Below are 16,513 nucleotides of genomic sequence, written 5' to 3' on the forward strand. Positions count from 1 at the left end.
GCGCTCAACTCCTCTAAGGTCGAAGGCAGCCATTGCCATCCCAAGGGCAAAATGCGACAATTCTGTGAATCTTTGCCCCGGTCCAGCGCCAAAAACTACGCGATCCGTGTCCAAGATGGCTCAAAAGGCGATAGATATTGCCCTGAAGAAATTTATTGCCACAACAGACCGTGTTAGCCACTTCGAGGCTAACCTGCACACTCCGGCTGCCCCTGACACGGACAGATTGCCCCCTGGCATGTGCCAAATCCACCGGGACCAAATTCGGGCCCTGTGGGAAAAGGTGGAGAAAAGCTATGAAAGCTGCTCCGACCTCCTTGCCGAATCCGACGACCCTCCGACCATTGCATCAGAGCTAGAAGTATAGTTACTGCTATTCTGTGTTTTCGAAGTGTGTGTTTCAGCTGCAGGACGTAATTGACAGATCCGCCTTCCAACCCACACAGGCTTCCGCCAGTAGTCAACCACCCCCTTCTACGGGTTGTCGTCTGCCACCAGTGGACACAGAAGTCTTCACTGGGGACTATATTCGGTGGCCAACGTTCCGAGACCTTTTTACGGCGATCTATATCCAGAATTCGCGTCTCACACCGGTGGAAAAGCTGTTCCACCTGTTGTCAAAGACAAGTGGCGATGCACATGCCATTGTGTCGAAGGCCCCTCTTACAAACGAAGGGTTCATCTCCGCATGGCAGAGCCTCACTGAACGGTTCGAAAATCGGCGGTTGCTCGTCAACAGCCAGTTGAAAATCCTATTCAACCTTCCAGCAGTCCCCCAAGAGTCAGGAGTGCAAGGCACCATCCAGAGTTGCCTAACAGCCTTGTCTATGTCCTCCATCCAAGTCGAAACCTGGGATTGTCTCCTGGTATACATGGTTTCCACAAAACATCCCAAAACCACACTGTCCATGTGGGAGCAATCCGTCCACAACAAGGCCGAAATTCCGACCTGGAACGAGCTGAACTCGTTTTTGACCGAGCGTCACCGTACTCTAGAGGCTATCGACGATATCAGGCCTAGCAGTTCGGGGCAGGTTCCCCCCCGATCGACCCCTGCACGCGCCCCTGCGCGCCGGCTCAACTCGTATGAGGCCCGAGTGACTCCAGCCCCAAGAGGGTGCGATCTTTGCTCCAGGGAAAACCACCCTATTCGTGTATGTCCGCGCTTCCTGGAAATGGAAATGGTCGCTCCGACTACATCAGGAGGAAGCAGCTTTGCCTAAATTGTTTCGCACGAGGGCACCAGCAGCGGGACTGTACGAGTGCCCATAGCTGTTTCACTTGTCACAGCCGTCACCACACCCTCCTGCATCGTGGCAATCCATTCGCGACCGCTCCGACTCCGTCTGCGCCAGCGAGTCCGCGCCCCGCGGATTCCCCAAGAAACGCGAGCACCTCAGAAGATCACTCTGACGTACAAGTGTGCTTCGCTTCCGGCTGAAAAGCCGTCCTGTTGGGCACCGCTCTCGTCGATATTTGCCATATGGGGTGCACTTTCCAAGCGCGTGCCTTGATTGACTCTGGTTCCGAGGCGACATTTATTACTGAGAGGCTATTCAATCTCGTGAAACTGCCTTTCAAGACCATTCAAGCCCAAGTCTCCGGCCTTAACCAAACCATTGCCAGTCTACCAAATTCTGTCATTTCTCCATTCGAGCGCCTTCCAGACCCGGACTGCAATTGGAAACGGCAGCGTACGTCCTTCCGCAGTTGGCCGGGAGTCTGCCTTCGTACCCCGTCCCACAAGACTTTCTGCAGGGGCTCCCTGACATACCTCTTGCGGACCCCAAGTTCTTTGAGAGCTCCCAAATCGATGTCTTGATAGGAGCCGACATTCTTCCGTCAATACTCCTAGGCAACTCCAAGGCCAATATTTGTGGTTCTCTTTTCGGCCAGGAAACCATTTTTGGATGGGTGCTGACAGGTCCCATATTTCCGAGTGCCTCCCGAAATGTGTCCGCCTTCTCTACACGAGTCACCTGCGGCTCCGACGACCCGCTGGACCAGCTCCTCACCAAATTTTGGGAAGTAGAGGAAGTGCCCTCACAGATCGTCTCCGAGTCTGATTCTGTCTGTGAACGCAATTTTGTCCGAACTACACGCAGGGACAGTTGTGGCAAGTACGTTGTGACGCTCTCCTTGCGCGACCCTGAGCATGGTGGTTCCGAGCTCTCATCTTCAAGATCCTTCGCTCTGGCTCAGGTTCTGCGTAACGAACAGCGCCTAAAAAGGGATCCCCCCCTCAAGGCCCGATACGACTCGGTAATCCAAGAATACCTCGACTTGGGCCACATGGCCGAAGTTTCTCCGAAGAGCCGTTCCGCTACTTACTACCTTCCGCATCATGCAGTTCTCAAGCCCGAATGCACGACCACTAAGGTGCGGGTGGTTTTCAACGCCTCTAGCCCGTCCGCAAACGGGACAAGCCTTAACGACATTCTCTACGCGGGCCCGGTCTTACAGGCCGACCTCACAATACAAATCCTAAAATGGCGATACTTTAGGTTCGTTTTCAATGCCGACATCGAGAAGATGTATCGACAGATTTGAGTAGACCCCAACCATACACCGTTCCAGCGCATTCTGTTTCGCAATCCCGATGGGGAAATCCGTGACTACGAATTGAAAACGGTCACCTTCGGAGTCAACTGTGCCCCTTTCTTAGCGATCCGAGTCCTGCAACAGCTCGCCGACGACGAAGAGTCGAGGTATCCGCGGGCCACTCGGATCATTCGACAGTTTATGTACGTCGACGATGTCCTCGCGGGGGCCGACATAACTGAGGCGCAGGTGGCCATCGGCGGGATTCCCACTCAGAAAGTGGACCCCCAATAATAAGGCGATTTTGGCCAACATCCCGAATGACCATCTCCTTCACTCAGATTTTCTGGAACTCAACTCTGAGAGCACGGCTAAAACTCTCGGCGTGCGGTGGAAAGCGACGTCCGACGAGTTTTTCTTCATTCCGCCAAAATTGGTCTCAGAATCGTCGTTCACCAAGCGGCATCATGGATTCTGCGACGCATCCCAGAAGGCGTACGGTGCCGCCATTTACGTCCGGGTGGAGGTGGGGTCTACGGTAGAGGTGACCTTGCTGACGGCAAGGACGCGTGTGGCCCCAGTAAAAACGTTGTCGCTTCCGCGGCTCGAATTGTGCGGAGCCTTGCTCTTGTCCGAGATGGCGGCCGCCATCCTTCCGAAGATGCCCGGGCCTGCGTCCGCCTTGCACTGTTGGACGGACTCTACAATTGTTCTCGCCTGGTTGCATAAGCCGGCGTGTCATTGGACGACGTTCGTGGCAAATCGGGTGACCAAGATCACCCAGTTTACCAAAGTGGAGAAGTGGGCACATGTTCGCTCCGAGCACAACTTGGCAGATCTCGCCAGCCGGGGAGTAGCGCTCCAAGACCTCGCGGACAGCCAACTGTGGTGGCATGGGCCGGCCTGGTTGCGAAGGCCCCGAAGCGAGTGGCCCTTGCAAGGCGATGTCTCCCCTATAACTGACCTCGAGAAGCGAGCAGTCAAGGTCCATGTGGCGAAGGTTCCTCCTGAAGACATTCTTGAACGTTTTTCCACACTCGATAAGGCGTTGCGAGTTCTCGCCTACGTCCATCGCTTCATCCAGCGCTCGCGGAAGCTCCTGTCGTCGGTAGAGGATCGTTTAACAGCTTTTGAAATCGTGTCAGCTGAGTTACTTCTTATTTCCGTGACACAACGCAGGCACTTCAGCCTGGAGAGGGGTTGCTTAAGCCAAAAACGACCAATTCCAACTTCCAGTCGGGTTCAAAATTTGAACCCGTTCCTTGATTCGAATGGGCTCATGAGAGCAATGCGGCCGGGTTACAACTTCCGAGCTGCTCCAATACGATGAACGACATCCCATCATCCTCCCATACGACTGCCACCTGTCTCGACTCATCGTCCATTTTACGCATCGGATAACGCTGCACGGCGGCAATCAGCTAATGATCCGTCTGATCCGTTCCAAGTTCTGGATCCCGAGGGTGAGGAATTTGGTTAAGTCTGTTAACCGTCTGGCAAACGGAACTCATGGGAGACTTGCCAAAGGAACGGACCTCCTTCTCGCGTCCTTTCACATATACCGGCATGGACTACGCCGGTCCCTTCGACATCAAAAATTATACGGGACGAGCTTGTCTTATCACTAAGGGGTATTTGTTGGTGTTCGTTTGCTTCTCGACTGAGGCCATCCACTTAGAGCCTACGTCCGACCTTACTACGGAAAAGTTTCTCGCCGCCTTCGCCCGTTTCGTGTCTCGAAGAGGATGCCCCCGTCAAGTGCAGTCGGATAACGGGAAGACTTTCGTGGGGGCGGCTGCCCAACTCTCCCGAGATTTTCTCCACGCTCTCAAAGAAGCTGTGACGGGGGCCTACAGTCACCAGCAGCTGCTCTGGCAGTTCATTCCTCCGGGAGCACCCCACATGGGAGGCTTGTGGGAGGCAGGCGTAAAGAGCTTCAAAACCTTGTTTTACAAGTCCACGGCCACGCGAAAGTACACGTTTGAAGAGCTTGCCACACTTCTGGCTAGAATCGAAGCTTGCCTGAATTCGCGTCCGCTCGCTCCAATGTCCGAAGACCCCGCCGACTTGTTGGCGCTTACGCCTGGGCACTTTCTGGTTGGAGGCCCTCTCCTCGCCGTGGTTGAACCCGAGATCAAGGGGGTCACCACATCCATTATAAATCGCTGGCAACATCTGAAGGCTCTCCATCAACACTTTCGTCTGCGATGGAAGGAGGAGTACCTCAAGGAACTCCATAAGCGGAACAAGTGGCGAGCTCCCACAAGAAATCTCCGTGCCGGGGATATGGTAGTCATCAAGGAAGATAACCTTCCGTCCAATGAGTGGCGATTAGGCAGAGTTGACGCGGTGTTTCCAGGAGTCGATGGCCATGTCCGTGTGGTCGACATTCGCACCGCGCGAGGACTCATCAAGCGTCCCATTGCGAAGGGGATCCTGCTTCCGATGGAGGAGGTCGCCTGCCCGCAATAACCAACCGTCCCTCCACTCCATTAATCCACCGATCCGTTCCGTAGTTTCAATGTCTTGTTCCAATTCGTAGCTCCAATTCGTAGTCCCTACCAGTACTGATTAATTGTTCTTTTTTTCATGTGTTATATTCCACCAGTCGAGTGACGCACGATGTCGCCAAGCCCACGTACCGCCGAAAGCAGATGTTCTCGAGGTACGGGATCCTACCGATGCCGAGTCTGCAGAGGGATCCATCCGCTACGGAAGTGCCGTCAATTCCGCCGCTTGAGTGCCGAGAAGAGGCTCCGGGCCGTCCTGGCCAACCGGTACTGCCCCAGATGCTTGGCCCACGTGGGGGGGGTGACCGTTGCAAAACGTGTGGCCAGGACCACCACACGCTCCTACATCTCTCCGAATCGCCGATGTCGTCACGCCAGTCTCGCCCGGCAAACCGCCGGTCAAGGGATACCGTTGCCACGCCCAGGCCTTCGTCAGCCGCTCCACGGCCCTCGTCAACAGCTCCACGCGCCTCGCCCGACACCCCTGGGCAGTTTTCCGCCGCTCGTCCGGGTACTAAGCCGACCACGGTCGCTGCTCCGTCGCTGTCGTCGCTTTTGCAGCGGCACAGCGTGAACATCCTGCCGACTGCATTGGTGCGGATCCACACCGGGACTCAGAGCTTCGACACGGCCGCACTCATCGATCCGTGCACACCCATGAGCTGCATCGACGCGTCGCTAGCTGCAGCGTTTCGCCTGCCGACTACCAACGTCGGGGGTGAACAGATTTGTTCTGCCACCGTCGGCTCCAAGATCGACAGCGCCGTCCGGCTCGACGTTGTCTTTAAGATAGAGCCTCGCGTGCGCATCCGCACCCCAGTTCGGGAGCTCAGCGATGCGGTGCGTGCCCACTTCCGGGACATCACGCTGGCCGATGAGGGGTTCTATCGCCCTGCTTCAATTTCCGTGATCCTGGGCGCCGACATGTACCCGCGGGTGATAAGACCGGGCTTTCGAAAGATCGACGACGGATTGCCGGTGACCCAGAGCACAATCTTTGGATGGATCGTGTCCGGAGCTTGTCACCAGCCATGATGAGGACGGTTCCTTTGCAACCCGGGTGATTGCAAGGGGGGGCGGGATGTTTAGGTCAGCGGCCCGTTGTGCGCCGCTGCGCGCTGAGCTGATGGAGCTTTTTTCCCGCTCGCCCCTTTAATGCGCTCACACCGCCTGCACACTCCGGAGAGCGGGCCTCGGGTGCAGTCCGAACACCTTGGTCGGCTGCTGTCGATTGGTAGCCGCTCACTGCAGCCAGCTTCTCTGGCCTCTTTTTCCTATGCTTAGAGTTAGTAATATGTATGCAGCTGAATAAAGCTGATCGCTTGAATTGCCTCCACGACGCCCCCGACTTTTTTTTCTCCTCTGGGCTTTCTTCGGTCTCTGCGCCGGTGGGAACTACTTTCTCCAGGATCTTCAGTGGAAGGATCGCCCCCCGACTAAACAATTTGTATGGGAGCTATATGATATAGTCGTTCGATCCGGCCCGTTCCGACATTAATAGCAGTGAGAGTATATAAAAGACTATATGCAAAGTTTTATTCAGATAGCTTTAAAACTGAAGGACTAGTTTTCGTAGAAACGGACAGACGGACGGATGGACAGACGGACGGACGGACAGACGGACATGGCTAGATCGACTCGGCTGTTGATGCTGATCAAGAATATATATACTTTATAGGGTCGGAAAGGTCTCCTTCACTGCGTTGCAAACTTCTGACTGAAATTATAATACCTTAAGGTGTATATATTTTTTTTTATTATATTAGAATTTTGATATAAATTTCATAAAAATCGGACAACTATATCATATAGCTGCCATCGAAACGATCGGTAGAGATATCGAAAATGTAAAGCTGGAAATGTAAAACTGTATCTGTCAAACTGTAAACATAATAAGTATAGGTAAAATGTAATGAAACTCTGTTTTGTGTGTGTTTTCAGCATTATAGTTTATATAATATAAATATCAAAACCAATCTGCAAGGGTATACAAACTTCGGTGTGCCGAAGTTAGCTTCCTTTCTTGTTTTTTAATAAAATAATAAAAGAAAATATTACATGTAGGTTCTTTATTTAATTTTTTTTTTAATTTGCTAGACTTAGCAAAATTGCTGTACTTCGCTTTATCCAATGCTCCGATTTCTCAATGCCAGATTTTAAGTCAATAGCTATGACAAATGAGTTTGAACGTATAGGGTAATAATATGCTGGGCACTGGTAAACACCTCGAGAGCGCTTTTTAAGATTTTCAACAGGCTTGAAGTGTATAACAGGTAATGAACAGATAAGCTCCATTGGAAGTGGATCTTGAAGGCACTGGTTTTTTCGCAGCCACCCCGCGCCTTCTAAGAACAGACTCCGTATGTATACACCACCTCCTTCTCGTATTATTCGAGCTGCGGCTGCATCTTCTTCTACAAAAACATAAAACTCCCAAGACAACTCATCTATCGGGGTCTTCGTGGTTCGAGCAGAGGTTTGCAATACAGCAGTAACAAATCCAGTTGGGAAGGTATAGGCCGCAAGCCAAAATAATGTTGGTGAACGAAGTGTTTTTGCCCAAGAACTGAAATGTGCAACTCTAAGGCTTAAGTCACGAGCCCAAGCCGCTAATGGCTTAAGAGAATTATAAGCTAAAAAACAGGCATTATTTTTATTTTAGTGCTTTAAGCCAAATACTCACCTTTCAACCATTGTAATGGTACACGGCCCTCAGAAATAGCCATGAAAATATCCTCTAAATCAGAACTCATTACCACTAAACCTTGTATACCACGGCGTAAGTCCCGCAAATGAGAACTCATTTCAACAATAAGTTTGTTATAGCGCTCAATTTCTTGTAGCAAGACAACTTCCAATGGAGACCGATTAATGCCAATAACTTTCGCGGTCTGTTCATAATTAATCTCATCTGGTGTACCTAGCAATATTTCCTTTGCTAGGTCAGAAACTTTTTTTTCAGTATTTTCATTGCCACCTGATCCTGAAGTCTGTACCTGCATTGATAGCAGTGTCTCGAATAACATACGAGATTCACCTATTAATGAAGCTATATCAGCATTAGAATGTTGTCCAAACGCTTCTGGCTTATCAATATAGGGAAACATTTGAATTTGATCTAAGTACGATTGAACATCACCGTCATCGGGAATAAAGTAATTAGTGAGAGATGACAATCTTTGAGAAATCAAATTAATTAATATATTAATTAAATTGATTAAAGTCTGTCTTACCTAAACTTTCTGGTCTGTATAGCTTGATCACAGTAAAATTGATTTATATAGGTTATTAAAAGGCGCCGATCCCAGTCGTCAGTAACGTGACCACCATAATTAACTCCTGCTATAAGATACTTTAACGCACCCCAAGGAGTTTCTTCATATTCGTTTAAATACAATAATAATAATATTTCAGAAACTTCAAAATCTGAATCGTTAAAGCTGTATATTACATTCCAACCGAGTTGTAAAAATTTTTTACGCTCAAGTAAAATAGTGTGAAAAAAACATAAAGCGAACAGTAGTTTTTTATACTTTATCGGATCATTACAAATTTCTATATTAACTTCATTTATATTGTTATACAATCGTTTCATATTTGACTTGATACCTCTTGGAGGTTCTGTTGTCATTTTAATACTTGTTTGCAAGATGGAAATTGGAAAGTCCGGATGAGGGCTTGAGCTGAGCCACAAGCGAAACTTTTTATGTAATTTCATAGATTGCATTGTATTAATCATTTTATCTAAAGTTGGCATCCAGCTTAAAGATAAATGACAATTTGCTAAAAAGATCCAGTTGCCATCTCTTATACCATCCATAATCAGCTTTGTTGCCACCGGTGCTTGTCCTTGGCCTAAACTAAGGGAATACATACGTTGTGCCATTTTAACAGATTCTGACAATGTTATAAGTGATTGCGCAGGATCAACTCCTGGTGATAAAACAAATATAAGTGGAGTCTGAGATATGGATTCTTCAAAAGTAGCTTTAAGATCAAGGACGGGTGGATCAACATACCGCGGTCCAAGCTTAGTAATAATAAACTGAGTCATACAAAATGATATTCGATCTGGTCGTAATGACCGTATAACACAAATTTTCTGAAAATCGGTTAATTTATCATTCCATTCTCCAACGAGGTCCTCTTGTTCTGGAAAAGTAGTAGCATACCAACCTGTAAACAAAATAATTGACTAAACTAACCTAAAAAAACTTTTATATATGTATGAACAATACCATTCCAAGCTTTAGAATTTTGTTCAAAAGAATCAATTATGCCATGAAATCCTGCGACTTTATCAAGTTCAGTAATATTATCCCAGTTTTGTTCATTTATCCACCCTAGATAAAAAATGTAGATCAGATAATATTATTTTTAATTTTATAATTTTTGTTAGTCTTACATGGTGCTGGATTAGGAGCCTGTCCTTGTTTATCTAAAACAATACCGCCTTTTAAAATAAAATCATATTCTTCTTCAACAAGTTTTCCAGCATTTGCAAGAATCTTGCTGTCATATGTATTGAAAAAAGAAGCTTATGGCGCTCAAATAGGCCACGGCAAGTGTTTCTATAAACAGAATAGGTATGATATTCATTGATATTTTGAATTCGTTCGTGAACAAGTTGGTTGCGGGGACTACGTTCTATTGATTGCGTAAATAATAAAATGTAAGCTGTCAACGAAAATACATACATTGGATCTATTTTAGACATATCCATTAAAACGAAGAAAAGAATAGCAGCTCGTTCAGATGCTGGTTTATATTCTTGGCGTGCTGCATCAATTTCCACTTCAGTGACTTCTGCAATGCTTAGAGACTCCTTAACTAGAACTGAGGTTTGTCGTGATTTCTGAAGTGTGGAAAACAATTCATCATCGTCTAATAGAGATCCCCTGCTCTCATTAAGTAAACGAAGGATTTCATTATCAAGATCAACAAGAGTTCTTTTGTTCCGAGCAATTGTAATAACTAACTCGTCTTTCTGTTCTTCAAGGGCTGGCTTTTCCCTGCAAACAATAATCCCTAGAAGTTGGGCTTCAAGTCCATCCTGTTTTAATGCAAAGTTAACAATTGTAGTCTTTGATGAAATTTCAGGGGGATAGTGGGGATTTGCGATCTTTGTCGTAATGTAAAATCTGAATTGATCATTATAAGATATGTATTTATCGTTAAATTTAAGTAGTATTTCACCACTTTGAATCGTGAAGCTTCGACGGAGTATCGGGTTAATTGCCTGATCTAAATATTCTCCTACATTTTGCAATAATACTGGTAATCCTTCTTTCATTGCTCGTTCTAATTGCCGCAAGTAATCTATCATCCCGAAATCTATTATCATTAAGTGACTACGTTCTTCCATATTCTTAATCCAATTATTAGCTTGCATTTGTGGATCAATTATAAGAGGCCAGCGGGTTCCGTGCGTTACAATAACTCCGTTTTCTGTACTTAAATCATCAGCTGGCAAACCTTGAATGTTCCACTCCCGTATTGAAACAGCGTCGATAAGAAAAGTTGTTATTTTTAGCTCTGAAGTACATGGTATTAAAAGATCTTCAATTACTGAGGACCACTTTGTAACCAATTCTTCACGATACTTTGTATCAAATGCACCCAAGTAAGACATAAATGCAGTACAAAGCAAACAGTCTCCTGGAAGTTTTTCAAAGGCAAGGTCCAACTGAGCCACTGTCTCTATCCACCGCTCACGTTCACCTGACAAGGATTCTACCAAGATGATTGCACGCTCTAATTGTTTTTTAAGTCGTTCTTCCTTAGCGCGCAACTCATTAAGAAGATCCGTTTTTTCACTTAGTTGACGGTAAAGTTCTTCAATGACAGCTTGTAGCTCCTCAAGTTTTTTTTTTGCAGCAGCTAATGCAGCTTGTTTTTCTTCTAGAGATCTCATGGCATTATCTAATTTTTCTTGTTTTGGAGCAACGATTCGGTAAACTTTTCCATAATTTTCTATTGCCATAATCCATTGCATCAAAGATTTACAAGCAAGTGACACAACGGCCACTTTATCTGGTTCTAGCTCCGGGTTCTTTGTGTAAATTGCAATTCGTTTAAGGGTCTTATCAGATATATGGTCACGATCAAAATTTTTTAAGTCGTTTAAAAACGTTGATTCACTTAAAACTTTCTTTGCGTTTTCCCAAGTCGGCTCCTTTCCGAGCAAAATTAATACAGCTTCCATAACTTTTTCTATTTTCATAGGTGGACGCCCATATGATTTTACTTCAGAAATATCTTTTTTATTCAAAGCATCTAGCGCTTTAACAGCAGCGTCTATCATGGGCATTACGACCTCTAGGTCTGCTCGAGCTGTTGCAGCTAAATCAAGGCAAATTACTTCTTCTCGTCTAATAATAACGGCTTCTGCATCAACCTTTTCTTTTTGCTCGGTTGCCTCCGATTTTTGAATTTCGATCATAGTTATGAACTCTTCGCATTCTCTGGCAAGGATTTTAACTTGTTCGGAGCTCGTTTTTAGCTCCTCGGACATCAAAGAAACTTTTTCTTGTGTCTCAGCAATTTTCGAAAGTCCATTGCGTAATCTGTTAGCAGCAGTTAATACCTCCATCCTTTTTTTTCCTAACAGTTCCTTGAAACCACTTACTAGCTGTAAATAATTGGGTGATGTGACATAATTATAACGTTTTACTTCCAAGAACATGAGGTCCGACATTTTTGCAACACTAGAGTGAATAATTGAACACGCAAGAGCAATATCACGTTGAAGGATACTTTCGGTTGTCATAACCAAACTATCTCGATGCTGCTCGTCCTCTTTTCCAGGAACTACAACATTAAGTTGAAATCCATGTAAGAAATGAGAAGCAACTTCTAAAAGGGCTTCTTGAGGCCATAGTCTTAGCCAATTGGGAGTGGTTGAACTTAATAAAGCAGGATATTGCCTTATGTAACTACGGAAATGTTCTCCAATAGGGTTAAAGCACAGTGCTATATTCATAAAATCACGAACATTTAACATAAAAAACGAGTACAAAGCTTCTGTTGTTAAAACTATTCCTGCCCTTTTAGCGGAGCGTTCAAGTTCACTTTTCAGTTCATCGAACTCATCCGACTTAAAAAGATTAATTTCTCCTGTGCTTAACATATTATTTATAATTTCTAAAAAAGCTAGTTCTGCTATTTGTTCACTACTAAATATAAACACAGTTTTTCTCTGCTTTATCCCTGTAACTTTGTAAAGATTTTTAAGGTCCTCTCTTAAATCACCGGTTTTATATTTTTTTGTTACTTCAATTTGAAAGATGCTCATTTCTAAAATAAATGCCGCTAATTTTGATAGCACTTGACGACCTGATCCACCAATACCCATATTTAGAATATGACCTCGAGGTTGAGAAATCACTCTTAGAATTCGAACTATATGCTCAATAGCTTCCTTAAAAAAAACTAGATTCATACGAGTCGTTCCTGGAAAATTATTATATTCCTCTAGCTGATTTTTCATATAATTTCTTAAAGAATCTATCTGAAGGTCTTCATAGAAACCTTGAGGATGTGCAAAGTCACCAAACAAGGGGGGTAGTTTAGATGGGCATAAACCATGAAATGTAACCTCAAAGTGTTTTCCTAATGTGTCATTTACATTATTTAGAAACCAGAGCTGATCTGCATCATCAACCAAACGGTCGCAAAATACTCTAAAGCACTCGTGAATCCACAAACGTAAGAATAAGTTTTTTTTTGTTTGAAGTTCTTGCGTACTTCTCAGAAGACCTTGAAAGACCTTAGATATATCTCGAAGGTTAAAAAGGTAATGTGACTTATTTGGTGTTGGCAACATTTTTCCAATTACTGATGAATATAAGTTAATGGTGCATAAGGTAATAGGTAACCAAATCTCACGAACATCACTAGGAAAAGAATTAAGCTTGTGACTTAGCATGGTACCAAATATTCGAATAATTGTTTCCTGTGTAGGAAATGTTAAATTCAATAAGACGAATCGGCTTTGCGTACGAGTTGAAATTGATTGCCTACCACCTCCTGGTGGACCCATGGCAGCCATTAGTAATGTGTTTTGAACAAAAATTTTTTGTTGGGTTTTACGATTAAACCAATATTTGTAATCTATCCATTGCCTAATAAGTTCTAATGGTGGTTGTGATCCGTAAATATCTTTTGCAGGCATATTAAAATCATCCATAAAGCATATCATCCTTTTTCCACCAATTGGCACAAACTGCGTTTTCGTTCGCTTTTCCGTACGATTTTCTATAGATTCTTGAAGTCCAGCTGCTGTAGTTTGCGCTGACATATTAACGCATAGTACGCAAAATTTATTCCTATCACATGAATCCATTACACTTACTGCTGTTAACGTTTTTCCTGTGCCAACATTTCCAACCAGCATTACTGGATATTCTTCAGCAAGAAGTTTTGAGACAACATATTCATACCTTATGGTGTCCCCGGTGGGTACAATTATTTTGTAAAATGGTAAGCTAAAATAGTAAACTTTACAAACAAATCAAAATATGTTTTATTTTATCTTACTTTTCATCATATTTCCAAGTGCCGGATAATTTGCTGTCCCACGGTAAAAAGGTTCTTTCTTGTGGATCTACAAAGTAGTCATACACAGTGTCTTTGATAGGAAAACAACTTTCCATTTCACGAATAAAGCTATCAAGCTTCAAACGACTATCTTCATCTACGCTCGAGCAAATAGACCATACTAAAGAAAACATAAACCATAGTCTGGTCATTTCTTCAAGTAATTCTAAATTGTTTGCGGTTATGCCATTTTGTTTTGTGCCAAATATCTCCAGCAATTTACATAACGACATAACTCCATTTAACTCATTAGTCTTAACAGGTTCCTTGCAACGTGCACGTTTATAATCCAGTATTTTAGCAAGCATGTACTCAAAATGAAATCGTAAGAAATCACCAAATTCCTTCACTTTTAAACGCTGCAACCAAGAGCTTACATAGGGTTTCCATCCCCAATCATTATAGTCATTGTATACCATTCCACAGCGGGAAACAGTAGCAGGTGACGCCACCGCCAAGTCTGCAACTTCAAACAAGAGTGACACCTGAACAGGCATAGTGATCCTTTCACTATTTACAAGAGTCAGTAGTTTATTGTCATCCATTACTGAATTCATATTTTCAATCCAAACTGCATCCACAGGTCCATCAAACAATAACCATTTTTGCAAGGGATCTTCATCAGCACAAATTATTCTCATAATTGAACTCAATACGCCGTCGAGCCATTCACCAGTAGACAAATTATATTCCCCATAAAGCTCAGCCAAATTTAAAGCTTTTGGATTTAATGGGAATACACTAACAGCCTCCCATCCGTGGTATTTAAGAGAATTCATTCGGCAAAAGGCACCTTGCAATATTCGCCATGTGACAGATTTTGCTGTTCCAGTATCCCCTATTATCATAACTGAGTGCCTTGAATTTTTAGTTTCATAAAGTTCTATTACTTTTTTTACAGCTATAGTTAAAGGTTGAAGCCCGGCCTCTTTAAATTCATCATGTATTGCAGTATAAAACTCGCTGTAGTCTATAACCGGTACACTGACTCCAGGGAATATATCTGACATAATTCCAACAAAAAGAGGCAAATCATTTGCTGTTAAGCGTGCTACGTTCATATCTTTCATTGCTAAGTATACAATCTCTTCTTCATTCGTGTTCGGAAGTTGTCGACGTTTTAGTCCTGCATATCGTAGGAGAGCAACCATTGAACGCAATCCAAAGTCATAATGATACTGTTTTGATAGTTGCTGCTTAGCTAGTTCATATAAAGTAAAAACTTTTCGTGCTAAATTTCTTGTATTAGTAAAACCATCAGAAAAAAGCAAATTTTCTGCAATGATTATGTTATCAGGGACCATCATTGATATAGGGCGAAACATTGATTTCAAATTATCGGGAAGTTCTGTCCTTCCGGCATATCCCGGATTCATAGTAATAAATAGACCAACTGTATTTTTTAATTTAATCATTTGACCCTCAAACATAAACTCGAAGGCCTTAGCTGATAGAGCAGCCATAATAGACATTATTTGTTGTGCTACTACTGATAAAACTTCAATATTTATGCGATTAAATTCATCGAAGCAACCCCAGCAACCACTTTGTGCCAATCCAGAAAAATTTTTGCCAATGCTTTTATAATCTAATCCTTCGGAACAGTTTGTGACTATAACCCACATACCCAATGCTTTACCCAGGTCTTTAACTGTCTCTGTTTTACCAGTACCTGCGGGTCCTTTCGGACTTCCACCACGGTGCAAATGAAGGGCAGTGGTCAATGTAATATAGCACCGATCTGTCAGTGGTGTAATAACTAAACGTCCTGAATTACCAGTATATTCGTATCCATACCAGTGCTCGGTATTTGTCTGTTTTATCACGCAGAGCTCAGATTCTCGGTGCCAATAAAATCTTAATTGAGAAAACCACTCAAAATGGCCAGTGTCTTTACAATTTGATTTATACATCCTTTCAATAACATCACGTCCGTGTATTTCTATAGTAATAAGAGTATTAATCTTAAGGCGCATTATTTTAGTGAGATCCTTACGGCTCATTTCTGATAACTTTGAAAGAACTTTAATTTGTTTTTTTTTTAGTTTACGAAGAGGTTTTTTTTGATCAACCATACTGCAGTGAATTAAACTTCTTGTACACTCGGTAGTCCATTGAATCTGGGCAGTGGTCAGCACCATTTGCCCGGGCCAAAGAGAAATCCATTTTTCACGATTTCCAATCAATTTTTTAAGAGATCCTCTTGTTAGTTTAAGAGAATCTTTCATAACAGCAACCATGAAATCTTCTACCTGCTTAAGGCACTTTTCTGATGGACCATCTATATACAGAACTTGTAAAAACTCGACATATTCTCCATCATCTGAATACATCCCGGTAGCCTGCCAGCGACTTAAAGTTTTTCCAACTCTTTTTAACTCAAGCTTATATAAATTGTCGAACAACTTTTTCAAATGATTTTGAACTAAATCGGGCATTTTTGCATTTCCTAAGATTTCTAGAAGGTCGTCGTTTGATATGAAATAAAATCGCGGAAATAATTGTCGTTTCGCTTCAAGATATATTTCCAATGCACGTTGAATAACCTCTAAACGTTCATCCATTCGAATAAAACGATTCAATAGGAAAGGCGCTGGTCGTAAATGGGTTGCTTTAACAGCTGTTTTTGCTTGATACATTTTACTAGATATAGTACGAAATTCTTCAGTAATTGTAACAAAACGTTTTGCCTCTTCTGGAAGTTGCTTTCGTATGTCATCTCCCTGAAATATATTTTCCAAGTATAGCCACTGACGTTGAACTGTCAAACCTTTTTCAAGAGTCTCACTAATATATGACAGAGTTTTTTCCCAATAATCGACAATATCTATAAATGGTTCAACAAAACGCGTAGCCTTTATTGC

The 16,513-nt window shown here is 43.7% G+C and overlaps 1 protein-coding gene and 1 pseudogene across 1 annotated transcript; one reads left to right on the top strand and one right to left on the bottom strand.

Moving 5' to 3' along the window:
- The first annotated feature begins 296 nt into the window (after positions 1–296).
- Positions 297–6,086, top strand: LOC138929396 (uncharacterized; annotated as a pseudogene).
- A 1,019-nt stretch (positions 6,087–7,105) lies between these two features.
- LOC138929395 (dynein axonemal heavy chain 2-like) lies at positions 7,106–9,588 on the bottom strand. Its single transcript, XM_070288831.1, has 5 exons — positions 9,457–9,588; positions 9,290–9,394; positions 8,285–9,227; positions 7,735–8,228; positions 7,106–7,684 (listed from the first exon to the last, which is right to left on the bottom strand). Exons 3-5 carry the CDS (start codon positions 9,103–9,105, stop codon positions 7,137–7,139), a joined length of 1,863 nt encoding a protein of 620 aa, XP_070144932.1. The 5' UTR covers positions 9,106–9,227; positions 9,290–9,394; positions 9,457–9,588; the 3' UTR covers positions 7,106–7,136.
- Between the last annotated feature and the right edge of the window lie 6,925 nt (positions 9,589–16,513).

The sequence above is a fragment of the Drosophila kikkawai genome, unplaced genomic scaffold, assembly GCF_030179895.1.
Source record: "Drosophila kikkawai strain 14028-0561.14 unplaced genomic scaffold, DkikHiC1v2 scaffold_182, whole genome shotgun sequence".
Taxonomy (NCBI): Eukaryota; Metazoa; Arthropoda; class Insecta; order Diptera; family Drosophilidae; genus Drosophila; species Drosophila kikkawai.